Source organism: Saccopteryx leptura, chromosome 11 (assembly GCF_036850995.1).
Source record: "Saccopteryx leptura isolate mSacLep1 chromosome 11, mSacLep1_pri_phased_curated, whole genome shotgun sequence".
NCBI lineage: Eukaryota > Metazoa > Chordata > Mammalia > Chiroptera > Emballonuridae > Saccopteryx > Saccopteryx leptura.
Genome location: NC_089513.1, coordinates 61,406,810 through 61,426,531, shown reverse-complemented (window position 1 = coordinate 61,426,531; position 19,722 = coordinate 61,406,810). Strand labels below are relative to the sequence as shown.

The 19,722-nt window shown below is 42.3% G+C and overlaps 1 protein-coding gene across 1 annotated transcript in view; it reads right to left on the bottom strand.

The window, feature by feature from the left end:
• Positions 1 to 19,722, bottom strand: part of RPN1 (ribophorin I) — a 51,326-nt gene that overhangs the window by 13,166 nt on the left and 18,438 nt on the right. The window contains exons 3-6 of the mRNA XM_066352503.1: positions 18,485 to 18,791; positions 11,912 to 12,121; positions 8,115 to 8,307; positions 1,158 to 1,257 (exon numbers count right to left, since the gene is read on the bottom strand). Of these exons, the coding sequence (XP_066208600.1) occupies positions 1,158 to 1,257; positions 8,115 to 8,307; positions 11,912 to 12,121; positions 18,485 to 18,791 (810 nt within the window). The remainder of the gene's footprint in view (positions 1 to 1,157; positions 1,258 to 8,114; positions 8,308 to 11,911; positions 12,122 to 18,484; positions 18,792 to 19,722) is intronic.

Below are 19,722 nucleotides of genomic sequence, written 5' to 3'. Positions count from 1 at the left end.
TCTGTCTCTCTCTTCCCCTCCCGCAGCGAGACTCCACTGGAGCAAAGATGGCCCGGGCGCTGGGGATGGCTCCTCGGCCTCTGCCCCAGGCGCTAGAGTGGCTCTGGTCGCGGCAGGCGATGCCCCAGAGGGGCAGAGCATCACCCCCTGGTGGGCAGAGCGTCGCCCCCTGGTGGGCGTGCGGTGGATCCCAGTTGGGCACATGCGGGAGTCTGTCTGACTGTCTCTCCCTGTTTCCAGCTTCAGAAAAATACAAAAAAAAAAGAAAGAAAAAAAAGAACCCAGAACAAAATGGAGCCACTGCTCCGTTCTTCTTCATTCTGTCAACATACCACAAGGGCTACCTGACTGTCCTGGCTCTGAATTATTTCCTATTGCAGATCATCGCATCAGATTCAGGCCCTCACTGTGGCCTGTCTAGGTCAGTGGTCGGCAAACTCACTAGTCAACAGAGCCAAATATCAACAGTACAACGATTGAAATTTCTTTTGAGAGCCAAATCTTTTAAACTTAAACTATATAGATAGGTACATTGTTATTAACTTAATTAGGGTACTCCTAAGCTGGCCTTTGCTAAAAACGTCCTCAATCTGATTGAGCCGCATGTGGCTCGCGAGCCATGGTTTGCCGACCACTGGTCTAGGTGACTTTGGATACTGCTCCTGTCACACAAGAGCACTGTGTTTGAGTAATATTTCATAAATAAATCTTATTCCCTCATCTGAATTTAACTTCTGGATTTAGACTCCACCCAGAAGGTTCCTACAGCCTGACCAGGGATGGCATGGTGGACAGACTCAACCTGGAATGCTGAGGTCACTGGCTTGAGAGCAGGGTCATCAACACAATCTTGAGGTCACCAGCTGGATCCCAAGGTTGTCGATCCGATTCCCAGTCAAGGCACAAACAAGCAATCAATGCACAACTAAGTGGAGCAAGGAGTTGATACTTCTCTCTTTTCCCCTCTATTCCTGTCTCTCTCTCCCTTCCGATCTCTCTCTCTTAAAAAATAAAAACTGAAAAAAGAAGGTCCCTACAGGCTTCTCAGTCAAAGCTATGTCTTGAGACTTACTCTGTGCCCATGAACAGACTTACCCTGAGGTACCGCGGGCATTCACAGAGACACGGGGAACAGAGGAAAAGACAGTCACACTCACCTGGCTCCTTCAGGCAAGATGATCTTCACAGTCAGAGAATCTATCACTTGTTCATCAAACACATGGTCCACAAACCTCATCTTCAGTGCATACTGGTCACCTGAAGGATCAAGCAAACATGCAAAGATGTGGAAAACTGAGAATATGGAATAGCAGCTAGAGGAAGTACAGAGTATGAGCACTCCCCTCTTACACAGAGAAGAGTAAAGGTGCTACCTAAAGTCAACGGACAAGAGACTCTGGAGAGCCTGACCAGGTGGTGGCGCAATGGATAGAGCGTCGAACTGGGATGCGGAAGGACCCAGGTTTGAGACCCCGAGATCGCCAGCTTGAGCGCAGGCTCATCTGGTTTGAGCAAGGCTCACCAGCTTGAGCCCAAGGTTGCTGGCTCAAGCAAGGGGTTACTCGGTCTGCTGAAGGCCCGCGGTCAAGGCACATATGAGAGGGCAATCAATGAACAACTAAGGTGTCGCAACACGCAACAAAAAACCACTGACTGATGCTTCTCATCTCTCCGTTCCTGTCTGTCTGTCCCTATCTATCCCTCTGTGTCTCTGTAAAATAAAAAATAATAATAATAATAATAATAAAAAAAGAGACTCTGGAGAGAGAAGTGGTGGTGACAGCTCAGATTGTGCGTCTTCCCCAATTGCCACATAAAGAAAGACCAACTAGGTAACAAAATAAAAAACCCATTGACCATACTCACAACAAACTCTCCATGAACCCAAATTACAAAAGGGTGTGGTCCACAGAACACTAACAGCACAAGACTTACTCATTAGTATTATCTGTGAATGAGAAAGTAGAGGGAAGCAACCGGACAACTGATAGACCTGACAACACAGAGCCACTAACAGACAACAGCGTGACAGGCCAACTGGAGAAGAACTAAGACTCAGGAGTCCTACACACCGCACCATGGGTGAGTACAGTGGGCCTGCCGAAGATCTGGAAGTCTAAAGAAGTCTAGTCCCTGAGAACTTTGAAAAGCCCATTGAGCTCCCCTTCCAGGACAGTGTCCTACACTGAGAAAAAACTGCTAGAGTAAAATCAAAATCAAGTATAACAGGGACAAGAAAGCTACAAGAAAAGCCAGCGTAAGCTCAGAAAGCAAGCCACCATTTTTTTAAATTCTTTTGTGTATTTTTCTGAAGTGGAAACGGGGAGGCAGTCAGACAGACTCCCACATGCGCCCGACCAGGATCCACCTGGCACGCCCACCAGGGGGCGATGCTCCGCCCATCTGGGGCATTGCTCTGTTGCGACCAGAGCCATTCTAGCACCTGAGGCAGAGTCCATGGAGCCATCCTCAGTGCCCGGGCCAACTTTGCTCCAATGGAGCCTCGGCTGCAGGAGGGGAAGAGAGAGACAGAGAGGAAGGAGAAAGGAGAGAGGGCGGGGTGGAGAAGCAGATGGGCGCTTCTCCTGTGTGCCCTGGCCGGGAATCAAACCCGGGACTCCTGCACGCCAGGCTGACGCTCTACCACTGAGCCAACTGGCCAGGGCCTGAGCCACCATATTTTTTATACTACACTACGACAGCAGAGAATTTGGTAATTACAATTATTCCTCCTAAAAGTCCACATTAAAAACAAGCAACAGAAAAGTATAAGACTCCCTTTTTTAGATTGTTATATTTTTAAAAAGTTATAATGTCAACTATAATTAAAATAATTTTTTAGACCCTGGCCAGATAGCTCAGTTGATTAGAGCCTTGTACTGTCCTGAATGGCCAAGGTTGCGGGTTCAATCCTCGGTCAGGACACATAAAAGAATCAACCAATGAATGCATAAATAAGAGAAACAAATCAATGTTTCTCTCTCTCTCTCTCTCTTTCTCCCCCTCTCTAACGTCAATATGTAAATAAAATTTAAAAAATAACAAAGAAATGAAGGCTAAGTTAGAAAAAAATGTGAGTGAATAAACAGATAATGCCTTATCATAAAAAGGTGAAAAGGTTTAAATGAAGAAAAGATTCTAGAGAAAATAAGAAATACTGAAAACAGGCAAAGATTCAGCACTGAAATAACAGGAGTCCCCACTGTAGAAAACTTTCAAAAAAGTTTGAAACTCTAAGTTCACAGATCATAATGAACACCCAATGATAGCAACCACTGCCATGTTCTGATAAAAGTATTTACTTTAAAGAAAAAAAATTCTCTAGCATCCAGGATAAAAAGAGCAAGTGACTTATGAAGGGAAAAAATCAAGTGATCATCAGATCTTGCCAGGAATACTTTATACCAAAAAAAGAAAAGCATATAAGATACTCAAGGAAAGAGATGTAAGCCAAGGATTTTATACTCAGCAAAAGAGACTTATAAGCACAAAAGGCAGAACCTGTTTCCAACCTGCAGGAACGCATCCTGAGCCCTTCCTGAGGCCTCTACTAGAGAATGAACACCAGATTACCAAAATGACTACCGGTATCAATCAATGTAAGGACTGATGCTGAGCATTAAATATAGTGAAACACAGCAGAACGAAGCCTCTAGTTAACAGGGAGAAAGCATACTATGTAATGGCTATTGTTTTTCTGACAATATACATATATAGCACACCAAAAAAATGGGGTACCATGAAGAAAGGAAAGGATATGCAAAAAAAATTAACTCTTTTCAGTAATCATATTGGAAGAGGTAGTAGGCCCACTTTTATTGACTGCTGTATATTAGGTGAGAGATAAAACAAATCACTATAAAATATTCTAATTCTATTATCCTGAGTCCTTCACAATCAGGATTCTCAATATGGAATTAGATATAGACAAAACATAAAAGCAAAATCTCTATAGGTCATACTGTAAGTAACTGCATGAATGCATAAATTTTTAATAAGGGAGATAATACATACCTAGCTCTGTTAACTGAAAAGGCCTAGAAATTAACCAAACCAAGAGTAATGAGTATTACCAGTTATCAGATTGTGGTCTTCAAACACGTTTTATTTTGTTTTGTGACAGAGACAGAAAAGGACAGAGAGAAGGACAGATAGGGACAGACTGACAGGGAGAGAGATAAGAAGTATCAATTCTTCATTGTGGCACCTTAGTTTCTCATCAATTGCTTTCTCTTATGTGCCTTGACCTGGGGTCTACAGCAGACTGAGTGATCCCCTGCTCAAGCCAGCGACCTTGGGCTCAAGCTGGTGAGCCTTGCTCAAACCAGATAAGTCCACACTCAAGCTGGTGACCTCGGGGTCTCAAACCTGGGTCCTCCGCATCCCAGTCCAACGCTCTATCCACTGCGCCACTACCTAGTCAGGCCAAACGCGTTTTTATCACTAGAAGAAACAAAGAGTATCAAGGAGAAATTGCTGCTCCAGGTTTGGGACATAAAATATACAAGTTGAGCAAAGAATGCCTTTTCATAAGACAGCAAGGAAGCTAACAGACTTACTAGTGTCATATCAAAACAATTCAGGAACTTAACTTGAAAAGACCCTCAGTGACTAAAGATGGGAGAATGTGAGCACCACCCTGAATACGCCCGGTCTCGTCTGATCGGAAATCTCTAAGTATACAGTGTGTCCATAAAGTCATGGTGCACTTTTGACCGGTCACAGGAAAGCAACAAAAGACGATAGAAATGTGAAATCTGCACCATATAAAAGGAAAACTCTCCCTGTTTCATACCTATTCAGTGCAGTTCGATGTGGGCTCATGCACAGATTTTCTAGGGCTCCTTAGGTAGCTATCCCGTATAGCCTCTACAGACTCGTCACTGACTGATGGCCTACCAGAACGGGGTTTCTCCACCAAACTGCCGGTTTCCTTCAACTGCTTATCCCACCGAGTAATGTCATTCCTATGTGGTGGCGCTTCGTTATAAACACACTGATATTCACGTTGCACTTTGGTCACAGATTCGAATTTAGCGAGCCACAGAACACACTGAACTTTCCTCTGTACTGTCCACATCTCGCCTGGCATGGCCGTGGGCTGCTCCACTGTATACACGGTGTTACGTCATCATCTGCGCATGCGCACATGCTGCCACATCATCCTACAGAAACTGGGAGGGCTTTCCTTTTATTTGGTGCAGATTTTACATTTCTGTCGTCTTTTGTTGCTTTCCTGTGACCGGTCAAAAGTGCACCATGACTTTACCGGACACACTGTATAATGACTTTTTTTAAAAAAAATAATTGGTCACCTAATAAATAAGAGGAAAAGAATCAAGTATGTATCCTGCCTTTCCTATATGAACTGCAACACTCAGAAACCTTAGAGTAGATAAGGGGAAGTATCTCCATATGAATTCTACCTAATAAATGGAGGGAAAAATGCTAGAATTAGATCAGCAATTTGAAGGAAAGAACTAGAATCTAGGCACTGAGCATCACAAAAGGTGATACCAGATATTATTTACATGCCTTTCAGTGAAATAACATGTCATCACCTGAGCCTTGCTAAAGGGGTCAAACCTCAGTCTGATCCAGCCTGCAGGGATAACTGTAAATTTGCAAATAGAGAGGACATAAATATGCTACATTGCACTAAGTAAGCAGTCAGCAAAATCCTAACTATAGGATCCACTACAAGTAGGCTCAAGTCCTTCAACAGATTAATTATTTAAAAAAATAGATGGAGGCTCTGGCCGGTTGGATCAGTAGACAGAGCATCGGCCAGGCATATAGCCATCCCGAGTTTGATTTCCAGTCAGGGCACACAGAAGACTGACCATCTACTTCTCCCCCGTCCCTCCCCCGCTTCTCTCTCTCTTTCATTCCTGCAGCCAGTGTCTAGATTGCAGCCAGTGGCTAGACTGGTCCGAGCAAAAGCCTTAGGCACTGAAAAAAGCTTTGGTTGATTCAAGCATTGGCCCCAGAGAAAGCTTGCCAAATGGATCCCAGTCAGGCCCAAGCAGGAGTCTATATCCCCTCCTCTCACTTAAGAAAAAAATAACAGATGGAAGAGGAAAGTATGGAATAGAAACTGCTAAGAAAAAAATCAAAATATGTGTAGATGCATTTTCATTTTTTTATATATAATTTTGGAACATTAAAATAATTTCTTGGCCCTGGCTGGTTGGCTCAGTGGTAGAGCGTCGGCCTGGCATGTGGAAGTCCCGGGTTCGATTCCCGGCCAGGGCACACAGGAGAGGCGCCCATCTGCTTCTCCACCCCTCCCCCTCTCCTTCCTCTCTGTCTCTCTCTTCCCCTCCCGCAGCCAAGGCTCCATTGGAGCAAAAGATGGCCCGGGCGCTGGGGATGGCTCCTTGGCCTCTGCCCCAGGCGCTAGAGTGGCTCTGGTCACGACAGAGCGACGCCCCGGATGGGCAGAGCATCGCCCCCTGGTAGGCGTGCAGGGTGGATCCCGGTTGGGCGCATGCGGGAGTCTGTCTAACTCCCTCCCAGTTTCCAGCTTCAGAAAAATACAAAAAAAAAAAATTCTTTTGACAGAGAGACAGACAGGAAGGGAGAGATGAGAAGCAGCAACTCATAGTTGTATCACTTTAGTTGTTCATTGATTGCTTCTCACATGTGCCTTGACCAGAAGACTCCAGCCAAGCCACTGACCCTTTGTTCAAGCCAGCAACCTTGGGCTTCAAGCCAGTTACCTTGGGATCATGTCTATCCTGTGCTCAAGCCAGCAACCTCAGGGTTATGAACCTGGATCCTCAGTGTTCCAGGTAGATGCTCTATCCACTGCACCTCCACTGATCAGACCTTTTTTAATATATATCATTTTATTGACTGATTGATTTTAGAGAGAGGAAGAGGGAGAGAAACACGGATTTGTTGTTCTACTTATTATGCATTCATTGGCTAATTCTTACAATTTATTTATTTTTTACATTTTATTTATTCATCTTTTTAGAGAGAGGAAACACAGAGAGAGAGAGAGAGAGAGAGAGAGAGAGAGAGAGGAAAGAAATAGAAAGAACAGAGGGAGGAGCAGGAAGCATCAACTCCCATATGTGCCTTGACCAGGCAAGCCTGGGGTTTCGAACCGGCGACCTCAGCGTTCCAGGTCAACGCTTTTACCCACTGCACCAACTCAGGTCAGGCCTCACTGGCTAATTCTTGTATGTACACTGACGAGGACTGAACCGACAACCTGTTGTATCAGGACGCCATTCTAACCAACTGCACTCCCCAGTCAGGGTTATATCGAATTTTTTGAAAATAATAAAACCAGAGTATCTAAATATATACTCTTGGGTGATAAAATTGAAGAAATTCAAAAGTCAAGATGGTGATTCCTATTGTGAGGAAGGAAGAGGTCCATGAAGGGCCTTTTGAGGGGCTGGCAAATTTCAATCTGCTGACCCGAGTAGTGTTGACCAGGTATTCCTCTTAAAAAAATTTACCAAGCTATATGTTAGTTTTGCGTGATTTTCTGTATTTTATTTTGTATTAAAAAGGTTTTAAAAAACTAAAATAAAATATATAAACATATGGGTGCCTGTACAAAAATATTTATTTTCTGAATTTTTATTTTTAAATATATCAAAATAAAAGAATTTAAGCAATTCCATCCAGTTATAATTAAACTGGAAGGAGTTTTGCTGTTTGATTACCTTACGCATATATTACTTTTGTAACAGTAACCTGTACCCACCCATGAAAAGTTGCTCCTGATATCCCATATTCTCTCGCCCTGGCTGGGTGGCTCAATGGATAAAGCATTGTCCCCGCACGCTCAGGCTGCAGGTTCAATCTCGGCTCAGGGCACGTACAGAAAGAAATCAATGAGTACACGACTAAGTGGAACTAAGTGGAACAACAAGTTGATGCTTCTCTCTCTCCTCTCCCCCTCAATTCCCATCTCTTTCCCTTCTTCTCTCTCTCAATCAATGAAAAAGTAAATTTTAAAAAATTAAAAAGAAGAATATTCTCTCTTCCCATCTAGGCCTGGCAATTGTCAAAATTAATAGTTAACAATAACGGCAGGAAATTAAAGAGAAGATGGTCTCTCCCCTTTCTACTCCCTCCCTGCTAACACTGACCCAGATTGTAAAGGTACTCATAGCTTGGGAGGTTATAGCCAACGATGTAATGGGTCTTCCACCCTCCAAACAGTGGGAAACGAGGACGGACTTCCATCTCCACAGAGTCATCCAAAATAAGGAGGTGACTGGTGGACACATTGCCAATCTCATCCCGGTAATAAACATCCTGGGCGGCAGCAGGGAGGATGGTCTGCAAGAGAGAAAGCACACCTTTTCATAGGAAATGATCCCGAAGACAGAAGGCTTCCTGCACCGAGGGCTTCATCACAGTAATGATCAAAACAGGCCCCAAACTATCAACAACCTACAAAGTCCTACTTTTCCCCAAAAGCTTCAAAATGTCTAGATATAAAATCTACTTCTGAAAAGAATGATAAATAGCAAAATTCTTCTACAAGTAAATAATAAAGAGAATCATAAATACCTTTGCAAATACTAAAGACAGAACAAATGTAAAAGCAGTCTGAAAGTTATTTTATAGAGGAAAATTAAATATGAGGGAAATTACATCAAATGACTAGGTGACAGGCAAGGTTAGAGAAGTGTTTTCTCCACCTAATATTCTTTATTGTATCTTCTAAATCTGCAATTATATTTTGATAATCAGAGAAAAAATGTAGTATCTTTTTCATACAGTGAGCCTTCCATAATATATAAGTACATAAAAATACTTGTAAGATCTCATTTTAAGACAAGAAAATATAAAACTGTAAAATATGATCAAATCTTTTTTAAAAGTCTAAAAGAAATAATATTAAAATGTCACAATATATTGCCTGACCAGGTGGTAGCGCAGTGGGTGGAGCGTCGGACTGGGATGCTGAGGACCCGGGTTCGGGACCCCAGGGATGCCAGCTTGAGCGTGGGCTCATCTGGTTTGAGCAGGAGCCTGCGAGCTTGAACCCAAGGTCTCTGGCTCCAGTGGGGGGTTGCTCGGTCGGCTGAAGGCCCACGGTCAGGGCACATGTGAGAGGGCAGTCAATGAACAACTAAGGTGTTGCAACACGCAATGAAAAACTGATGATTGATGCTTTTCATCTCTCTCTGTTCCTGTCTGTCTGTCCCTGTCTATCCCTCTCTCTGACTCTCTCTCTGTAAAAATAATTAATTAATTAAATAAAATGTCACAATATTAGTATATGAAGGTTAGTATTATGTTTTTCCTTTTACTATTATTCATATTTTCTTTAGAAAACATGACTCAGCTTGAGCTGGATAGCTCAGCTGGTTAGAGCAGTGGTCCCCAACCCCCAGGCTACAGACCGGTACCGGTCCATGAGCCATTTGGTACCGGTTCGCAGAGAAAGAATAAATAACTTACATTATTTCCATCTTATTTATATTTAAGTCTGAACGATGTTTTATTTTTTAAAAATGACCAGATTCCTTGTTACATCCGTCTAAGACTCACTCTTGACGCTTGTCTCGGTCACGTGATACATTTATCCATCCCACCCTAAAGGTTGGTCCGTGAAAATATTTTCTGACATTAAACCGGTCCGTGGCCCAAAAAAGGTTGGGGACCACTGGGTTAGAGCACTGTCCCAAAACGCAAGGTTGCGGGTTTGATCTCACGTCCGGACACATACAAGGAGCAACTAATGAATGCATGAGTGAGTGAATGAAACAACAAAATCAATGTTTCTCCCCCTTCTCCCTCTAAAATCAGTTAAGACATAGACAAAAGTGAAGTAGTTACCAGAGGGTGGGGGATGGGAGGTAATGGAGGGTACCGGGAGCCAAATACACAGTGAGAGAAGGTGGTCTGACTTTGAGTGATGGGCACACACAATATCACGTGCCATGAAGATGTACTCTTTTTTTTTTTTTAACAGAGACAGAGAGAGAGTCAGAGAGAGGGATAGACAGGGACAGACAGGAACGGAGAGATGAGAAGCATTAATCATTAGTTTTTCATTGCGCATTGCAACACCTTAGTTGTTCATTGATTGCTCTCTCATATGTGCCTTGACCACGGGCCTTCAGCAGACCAAGTAACCCCTTGCTTGAGCCAGCGACCTTGGGTCCAAGCTGGTGAGCTTTTTTTTTTTTTTTTGCTGGTGAGCTTTTTGCTCAAACCAAATGAGTCCGTGCTCAAGCTGGCAACCTCGAGGTCTCGAACCTGGGTCCTCTGCATCCCAGTCTGACACTCTATCCACTGCGCCACCGCCTGGTCAGGCTGAAGATGTACTCTTGAAACTTGTGTCTTCCTTTGGACCAATGTCACCCCCCTAAGTTTCATTTCTAAATTAATAACAGTAAAATTTTAAAAATGACCTAGTTATATAAGTAAGAGCATTTTTTCAAGATTCTTCCGCTTGGTTCTAATCCTGCCACTCAACCACTTGAGATTTTTCATCAGTTTTTAACAACTGTCCATATTTAGTTACTTTCAAAAAGTAAATAAGCCTGACCAGGCAGTGGCACAGTGGATAAAGCGTCAGACTGGGATGTAGAGGACCCAGGTTCAAGACCCCGAGGTTGCCAGCATGAGCGCGGGCTCATCTAGTTTGAGCAAGGCCTTGAGCCCGAGGTCATTGGCTCGAGCAAGGGGTCACTCGGTCTGCTGTAGCCCCTCGGTCAAGGCACATATGAGAAAGCAATCAATGAACAACTAAGGAGCCGCAACGAAGAATTGATGTTTCTCATCTCTCTCCCTTCCTGTCTGTCTGTCCCTATCTGTCCCTCTCTCTAACTCTCTTTGTCTCTGCCACAAAAAAAAAAAAAGGCAAATGAGCCTGACTGGTGATAGCGCAGTTGGTAGAGCACTAACCTGGAACACTGAGGACCCAGGTTCGAAACCCTGAGGTCGTTGGCTTGAGCGCAGAATCTCCAGCTTGAGTGCAGAGTCATGGGCTTGAGGCCAAAGGTCACCGGCTTGAGCCCAAGATCGCTGGCCTAAGCAAGGAGTCAGTCTCAGCTTAAGCCCCCATATCAAGGCACATATGAGAAGCAATCAATCAACAATTAAAGTGAAGCAACTATAAGCTGATGCTTCTCATGTCTCTCTAAAATCAATTTAAAAAAGTTTTTTAAAGCAAACAAAAGCCTGACATGTGCTAGTGCAATGGATAAGCATTTTTTTTTTAAATTTTTTATTTATTCATTTTTTTTTAGAGAGGAGAGGGAGAGACAGAGAGAGAAGAGAGACAGAGAGAGAAGGGGGGAGGAGCTGGAAGCATCAACTCCCATATGTGCCTTGACCAGGCAAGCCCAGGGTTTCGAACCGGCAACCTCAGCATTTCCAGGTTGATGCTTTATCCACTGCGCCACCACAGGTCAGGCTGGATAAGCATTTTGAAGTGAGGTCACCAGATCAAAACCCAGCCGTGCTCAGTCAGGGCTCATACGAGAAGCAACTACTACTGAGCTGCTGTTTCTCACTCCTCCCCCCTTCTTTCTTTCTTCTCTCTAAAATCAATAAATAAAATCTTTTTTTTTCAGAGAGAAAGACAGAGAGATAGAAGAGGAAAGGGACGAGAAGCATCAACACAGTTGCAGCACTTTAATTGTTCACTGATTGCTTTCTCACACATGCCGTGACTGGGGGGCTCCAGCTGAGCCAGTGACCCTTTGCTCAAGTCAGCGACCTCGGGCTCAGCTAATGAGCCATACTACAGCCAGCAACCTCAGGGTTTCGAACCTGGGACCTCAATGTCCCAGGTTGATGCCCTAACCACCACCTGGTCAAGCAATAAATAAAATCTTTAAAAAGAAATAAAAACCAAACAGACAAAAGAGCAGATATAATAAAGTCTTAATATCTCCCAATGTCCAATTTGAATACTACATACCTTAAAAGAACGGATAGAAGATATACCACTATCTGGCTGTCTCTGGTAATCGTAGCGTGAAAAGGGCCCCTTAAGAACAGCCCCTGTGTGCTTCAAGTCCACATTTTCTTCCACAGCAATATTACCCCAATGAGAGACCTCAATCACTCGGGTCATGCTGGTGATAGTAAGGAAAGGGCTGTTGTTCTCATAATGTACTCTAAAAGTATCCTGCAAAGGAAGGAAACAAATAGTTCAAAGTTCAAGTCAAATTGATTGCAACTGTATATCAGCAACAGAATGGTTAAATTATAATACATGTAACATTTTTACATAATATTTACTAAGAATTTTTAATATCATATGAACATAAATAAACAAGTTATTAATTAGAAAAATAGGATAGGCCCTGGCCAGTTGGATCAGTGGATAGAGCGTATGAACATCTCTTATGCTATTACTGGTCGGGGCACATAAAAGAAGTGACCATCTGCTTCTCTTCCCCACTCCCATACCCCTTTCTCTCCATCTTCATTCCCACAGCCAGTGGCTCAACTGGTTTGAGCATCGGCCCCAGGAGCTGAGAATTGCTCGGCTGGTCTGAGCTTCAGGCTCAGGGGCTGAGGATAGCTCAGTTGACTCGAACACTGGACCCAAGAGCACTGGGCCCAAACAGCAGTTGCCAGGTAGATCCTGGTCAGGGGCATGCAGGAGTCTGTCTCTATCTCCCCTCATCTCACTTGAAGAAAAAAATAAAAGAAAAATAGATTATACAAAATTATTTTTGGTTCCAACATAAGTAGCATTTGTTTTAAAAACAAAATCCAGGGAGGGGGTGATGCATTCAGGGCTATATTAGAATCTATGTAAACACAATAAATTAAAATCAATTAAAAAAATAAAAACAAAATCATCTAGCCTGACCTGTGGTGGCACAGTGGATCAAGTGTCGACCTGGAACACTGAGGTCGCCAGTTCAAAAGCCCGGGCTTGCCTGGTCAAGGCACATATAGGAGTTGATGCTTCCTGCTCCTCCTTCCCCTTCTCTTTCCCTCTCTCCCCTACTCCCCTCTCTAAAATGAATAAATAAAAAACAACAAAAATTAAAAAATCATCTATACTCCACTCATAGCAACTACGTGAGAAAAAAGATTCTGAAAGGCAATACATAAGAATCTCAATACAAGCCCTGGACGTGCTGCTCAGGTGGAAAGAGCATTGCCCAATGCACGTATACCAGTTTGATTCCCAGTCAGAGCACATACAGGACAGACCAGTGTTTCTGTCTCTTTCTCTCCCTTCCTCGCTCTCTAAAATCAATAAATAAAGTTAAAAATAATCTCAACAAAGACAGGAAGCAGAATTATAGATTATTTCTACTTTCTCCTTGTTTTTCCTTTTAATTTTTTCATTTTTTAATTACAGTTGACACTCAATATAGCATAGTGGTTGGACATCTATATAACGTTTGAAGTGAGCCCTATAATAAATCTAGTATCCATCTGACACCATATTTACTACATTATTGACTATATTCCCTAAATGTACTAGACATCAGTGGCTGTTTTGTAACTGCCAATGTGTACTTCTTAACCCCTCTCCATTTTCATCCCGGCCCCTAAACTTCCTCCCACCTGGCAATCGTCAATTTGTTCTCTACATCTGAGTTTGTTTCAATGTTGTTTGGTCTGGTTTTTTAGATTCCACACGTAAGTAAAATCGTATAGTATCTGTTTTCCTGACTTATTTCACTCAGCAGAATACCCTCTAGGTCCATCCACATTCTCACAGATGGCAAGATTTAATTGTTTTTATGGCCAAGGAATATTCCATTGCATGGAAGTACCAAATTTTCTTTATCCAATACATGAACAGATAGGGGGACCTTAGGTTGCTTCCTATCTTAGCTACTCTAAATAACACTATAGTGAACACAAGGATGCAAGGTATCTCTTTAATTAATATTTTGGATTTCTTTTGATATTCACCCAGAAGTGGGAGTGCTGAGTCAAACAGCAGTTCTATTTTTAATTTTTTGAGAAACATCCATACTGGCTGAACCAATTCGCTATCAGGCCAAAAAGTATGAATTTTCTTTTCTTCACATCTTCATCAACACTTATTGTTTGTTGACTTATTGATAGCCATTCTGACAAGTGTGAGGTGACACCTCATTGTGGGGATTTTTTTGTTTTAAAGATTTTATTTATTCATTTTACAGAGAGAAAAGGGCAGCAAGGTGAGTGAGTAATATCAACTCAGTTGCTTCTCTATTTGTTCCTTGCTTGCCTGTTACTTGCTGTAAGTGCCTTGACTTGGCAAGCCAAGGGTTTCAAACCGAATACCTCAGCGTTCCAGGTCAACACTCTATCCACCATGCTACCACAGGTTTTATTTGCAACTCTCTGATGATTACTGACATTGAGCATCTTTTCATATGTCTATTGGCCAACTGTATGTCCTCTTTTTCAACAGGTCCACTGCCCATTTGTTCATAATGTTTGTTTTCGAAATGATTAGGTTGTATGAATCCGTATATATGGAACTCATACATATATATATATATATATACACATACACACAAACACACACATATATACATAAATATACATGTGTCTGCAAATATCTATTACATATATATAATTTTTAGAGAGAGGAGAGAAAGGTGGGGAAGGAGCGGGAAGCATTAACTCATAACAGTTGCTTCTCATATGTGCCTTGACTAGGCAAGCCCGGGGTCTCAAACCTGCAACCTAAGCATTCCAGGTTGTTACTTTATCCACTGAACCACCACAGGCAAGGTGAATTCCTTATATGTTTTGTATATTAACCACTTACAAGATATACACTACTGCCTGACCAGGCGGTGGCGCAGTGGATAGAGCGTCGAACTGGGACGCAGAGGACCCAGGTTCAAGGCCCCGAGGTCGCCAGCTTGAGCGTGGGCTCATCAGGTTTGAGCTAAGGCTCACCAGCTTGAGCCCAGGGTCGCTGGCTTGTGCAAGGAGTCACTCGGTCTGCTGTAGCCCCCTGGTCAAGGCACATATGAGAAATCAATCAATGAACAACAAAGGAACCGCAATGAAGAACTGATGTTTCTCATCTCTCTCCCTTCCTGTCTGTCTGTCCCTCTCTCTGACTCTCTGTCTCTGCCACACACACACACAAAAAAAATGATGTACACTACTCACAAAAATTAGGGGACATTTCAAAGCAAATATGAAGTGATAAATACCCCCTGATTTTTGTGAGCAGTACATTATTGGTGTCTCTCCCATTCAGGAGTTTGTCTTTCATTTGGTTGCTTTCCTTTGCTGTGCACCTTTTCAGTTTGATGTACTCCAATTTGTTTCTTCTGTTTCCCTTGCCCAAGGAGATATATCAAAAAAAAAAAAAAAAAAGAACAATACTAAGAGCAATGTCAAGCCCTGGCTGGGAAGCTAAATCAGTTAGAACACTATCCAAATTCTCCAAGGTTGCAGGTTTGATCCTTGGTCAGGGCCCAGGCAAGAATCAACCAATGAATGCATAAATAGTTTAACAAATTGATGTTTCTCTCACTCTCACACTCCCTCTCTCTCTCTCCCTCCCCTTTCCTTTCTCTCCAAAATCAATCAATAAAAACTTTTTTCAAAAAAGAGCAATATCACAGTTTACTGCATGTTTCCCTCTAGGAATTTTATGATTTCATCGTATCTTTAATCCATTTTGAGTTCATTCTTGTACATAAGAATTTGGTCTAGCCTGACCAGGCGGTGGCACAGTGGACAGAGGGTCAGCCTGGGATGCAGAGGACCAAATTTGAAATCCCAAGGTCGCTGGCTTGAGCATGGGATCATAGACATGACCTCATGGTTGCTGGCTTGAGCCCAAGGTCACTGGCCTGAGCAAGGGATCATTGGCTGGGCTGGAGTGCCACTGCCCCCCACCCAAGGCACACATGAGAAAGCAATCAATGAACAAGTAAAGTGCCGCAAAAAATAGATGCTTCTCATCTCTCTCCATCTATCTGTCTGTCTCTCTCTCTCTCTCTCACTAAAATTAATAATAATAATATTAGCTTCGGGAACTGAGGATGGCTCTGTGGCCACTGCCTCAGGTGGTAAAAAAATGACTCCAGTGTGGGCTTCCAGGATGGATCCCACTCAGGAGCCTGTGGGAGTCTGTCTCTGTCTACCAATCTCACTAGAAAATACATAAATAATAATAATAATAAATTGGTCTAGCTTTAATTTTTTTTTGCATATATCTATCCAGTTTTCCCAACACCATTTATTAAAGAGGCTATCTTTACCTCATTGTATATTCTTGCCTCCATTGTCATAGATTAACTGACCATATAGGCTGAGTTTATTTCTGAGCTTTCTATTCTTTTCCAATGCTCTAGGTGTCCACTTTTATGCCAGTACAATGCTATTGATTACTAGAACCTTGTAGTATAGTTTGGTATCAGGTTGCATGATACCACCAACTTTGATCTTTTTCAAGATTGTTTTGGCTATTGGGGTCATTTGTGGTTCCAAATAAATTTTAGAATCATTTGTTCTAGTGCTGCTTGTCTGTGCTGCTTTTGTTTTTTCCTCTCCTCTTTGCCACTTTAATGTGTGATTTATTCTGAGAGCCACTTTGGGCTGATTCATCTTGTTTGGGACACTTACGGACTTGTATGTCTATTTCCTTTGCCAGGTTAGGAAAGTTTTGTTATTATTTCTTCAGATAGGTTTTCAATTCCTTGCTCTTGCTCTTCTCCTTCTGGTATGCTAAAGATACAAATGGTATTATGCCTGATGTTGTCCCAGCAGTCCCTTAAGCTATTCTCATTTCTTAAAATTCTTTTCCTTTTCATTGTTCCGATTCAGTGTTTTGATATCTTGTCTTCCAAATTGCAGATTTGATACTGCAATCTGCTTTTGATTCCACCTAATGTATTTTCCGACTGGTTGTTTTATGGTTTCTATCCCCTTGTGTAAGTTCACTGAGCATCCATAACCAATATTTTGAACTCTGGTAGATTGCTTGCCTCCAATTCATTTAATTTTTTCTGTAGTTTTGTCCTGTTGTTTCATCTTGTAAATGTTTGTCTTCTCGTTTTGGCCTCCTCTGTGTTTGTCTGGATGAGATAATCTGTTGTCTCCCAGTCTGGGCAGGGTAATCTTAGGTAGTAGATGTCCTGTGGAGCCCAGTGATGCAATCTCCCCAGTCTCCTGTCTGTCTGTCCCTGTCTATCCCTCTCTCTGACTCACTGTCTCTGAAATAAATAAATAAATAAATAAAATTTAAAAGAAAAGAATTCTCTGAATATACCTTATTATATAATTTTGACTATGACATGCTCATTTTTTATATTCCAAAAAATTAAACCTATATAAAACTCATAAAAGTTAAAAAACCCAAAATGAACAGCCCTAATTATATGTCAAACTGACATCTGAGAGACAGAGAAAACAAAGAAACTACTCAAACAACGTTAGAATAAACTATTTTGATTGTACATCCTTAGTGACATACGTTCTGGATACAAAGAGATGCAGAGAAATCATAAATGTCTCAAATATCCATATTTTTTAAAGAGATAATAGGGTAAAATGATATGACTCCTAAGATATAAGCACTGCCCCAGCGAGATAGCTCAGTTGGTCAGAGCATCATCCCAAAGCACAGAAGTTGCTGGTTCGATCTCTGGTCAGGGCACATACAGGAACAGATTGATGTTTCTGTCTCTCTCTCTCCCTTCCTCTCTCTCTAAAAACAATAAAATAGCCTGGTGTGCAGTGGCTTAGTGGATAGAGCACTGACCTGGAATGCTGAGGTCGCCAGTTCAAAACCCTGGGCTCGCCTGGTCAAGACACACACATACAAGAAGCAACTACTACAAGTTGATCCTTCCCATTCCTTCCTCCCTTCTCTCTCTCCCCTCTTTCTAAAATCAATAAATAAAATCTAAAAATAATAAAATAAACGTAAAAAATAAAATTATTACAGCAAAGAAAAAAGGGATAGCTGAAGCAAGTATGCTAACATCTTGACAACCACTGAATCTAAGTCATGGGTGTATGCGTTTGTTATACTATCTCTATACTCTGATATATATATTTGAAATTTTTCATAATAAAATCTTCTTTAAGCCTTAATTGCTCTTTCTGAAAACTTTAAGGCCCAACCCCTAGGCTCAGCAATGCTGCAGCTTTACTCTCTAGAGCAGCTACCCCAGCCTCACTAGACAACACACCACATATTTTCCCATCTGGTTCTTTTTCTTTTTTCTTTAATTTTTCTCCATCAGTTTTCATAGCCCTAGCCTTTTGGCCCTATTATTGCCTCTCCACAGAATGCTTTGTTTCCTTCTTCCCCAACTCCCACTCCAATTCTACAAATGCTACTTCCTTTAAAAAGTTCTTCCTAAACACACAGACCCTATATGCACTACCACAATGAGAATAGTGACTCCATGAAATCATTCCACAGCAGGTTAAAAACCTGAGGGGTGAGCTTGGATTTCCACCCACCCTCCACCAACCAACCCTATCAGCCAGTAGTCGCACTAGAAGACCTTCTCTGAAGTCGACGAGGAAGGGCTAGACTCCACGAGCCTACCTGACTGTAGGCAGGGACATCTCTGAAAGGTCCATAATCCAGGAGGTCCTCAGATCGCGTGGGGTTCCCCAACTTAGTGTAGCTCTCCACATTTCGCGAGGCAAGCTTCACACGCATTGTTTGTATCTTTGTTGGATACGGAGAGTAGAAATAATGGTTGCCCTCAAATACCACAAACTGTTTCTCTGACTGAGTGATCTGGGTTGGATATGGCTGCAGCACGTGGGTATAGACTGTTTCCACAACGACTGAAATCTTGGTCCCAGGATTGAGAGCAACTGGGAGCTTGACCGTGAAGAATCTCCCACTGCAGCAAGAATAAGGCAAGAGAGTTGAGGCAATTAAAAACACAGGAATTCAAAGCTTCAGCAAAATTTTGTACCCAAGATGAAAGCAGTTACCTTAAAAGATCACCTTTAACCCTAGCCAGGTGGCTTAGTGGGTATAGCGTCATTCTGGTGCACTAAGGTCACAGGTTTGATCCCCCGTCAGGGGTGTAAGAGAAGCAATCAGTGAGTGCACAACTAAATAAAATGAGTTGATGCTTCTCTCTCCTCCCTCCCCCTCTCCCGACTCTATCTCCCTTCCTCTCTCTCAAATCAAGGGAAAAATTTAGCCCTGACCATAGCTTGGTTAATGTCATCCCCATATGCAAAGGTTGCAGGTCCGATCCTATCCCTGGTCAGGGCACATACAGGAACAGGTCCATGTTTCTGTTTCTCTCTCTCCCTTCCTATCTCTCTAAAAATCAATAATTTTTTTTAATCAATGAAAAAAAAATTTTTTTAAAGAGTGCCTTTAACCTATTATTTAAAATCTTTCCAGCCTGACCTGTGGTGGCACAGTGGATAAAGCGTCAAGCTGGAATGCTGAGGTCGCCAGTTCAAGTCCCTGAGATTGCCCAGTCAAGGCACATACAAAAGGACTCTACATGTTGATGCTTCCTGCCCCCACCCCTGCCTCTCTCTCTCTCTCTCTTTCTAAAAATCAATCAATAAAATCCTTAAATTAAAAAAAAATAACCTTTAGAGACAAGTATCTGGATGTTCATCTCAAGGTTGTTTATACTAGCAAAAGGGTATAATACAACTTACATGTCCAACAACAGGATAACAAAAAAGTTCAGTAGAGAGCCACAAAATGGATTACTGGAGGCTACTAAAAAAGATGCTTAGATCTACTATATTAAACATTTCCATGTACAAAGTAAATAACAAAGCAGTTTACAAGTCACAGCA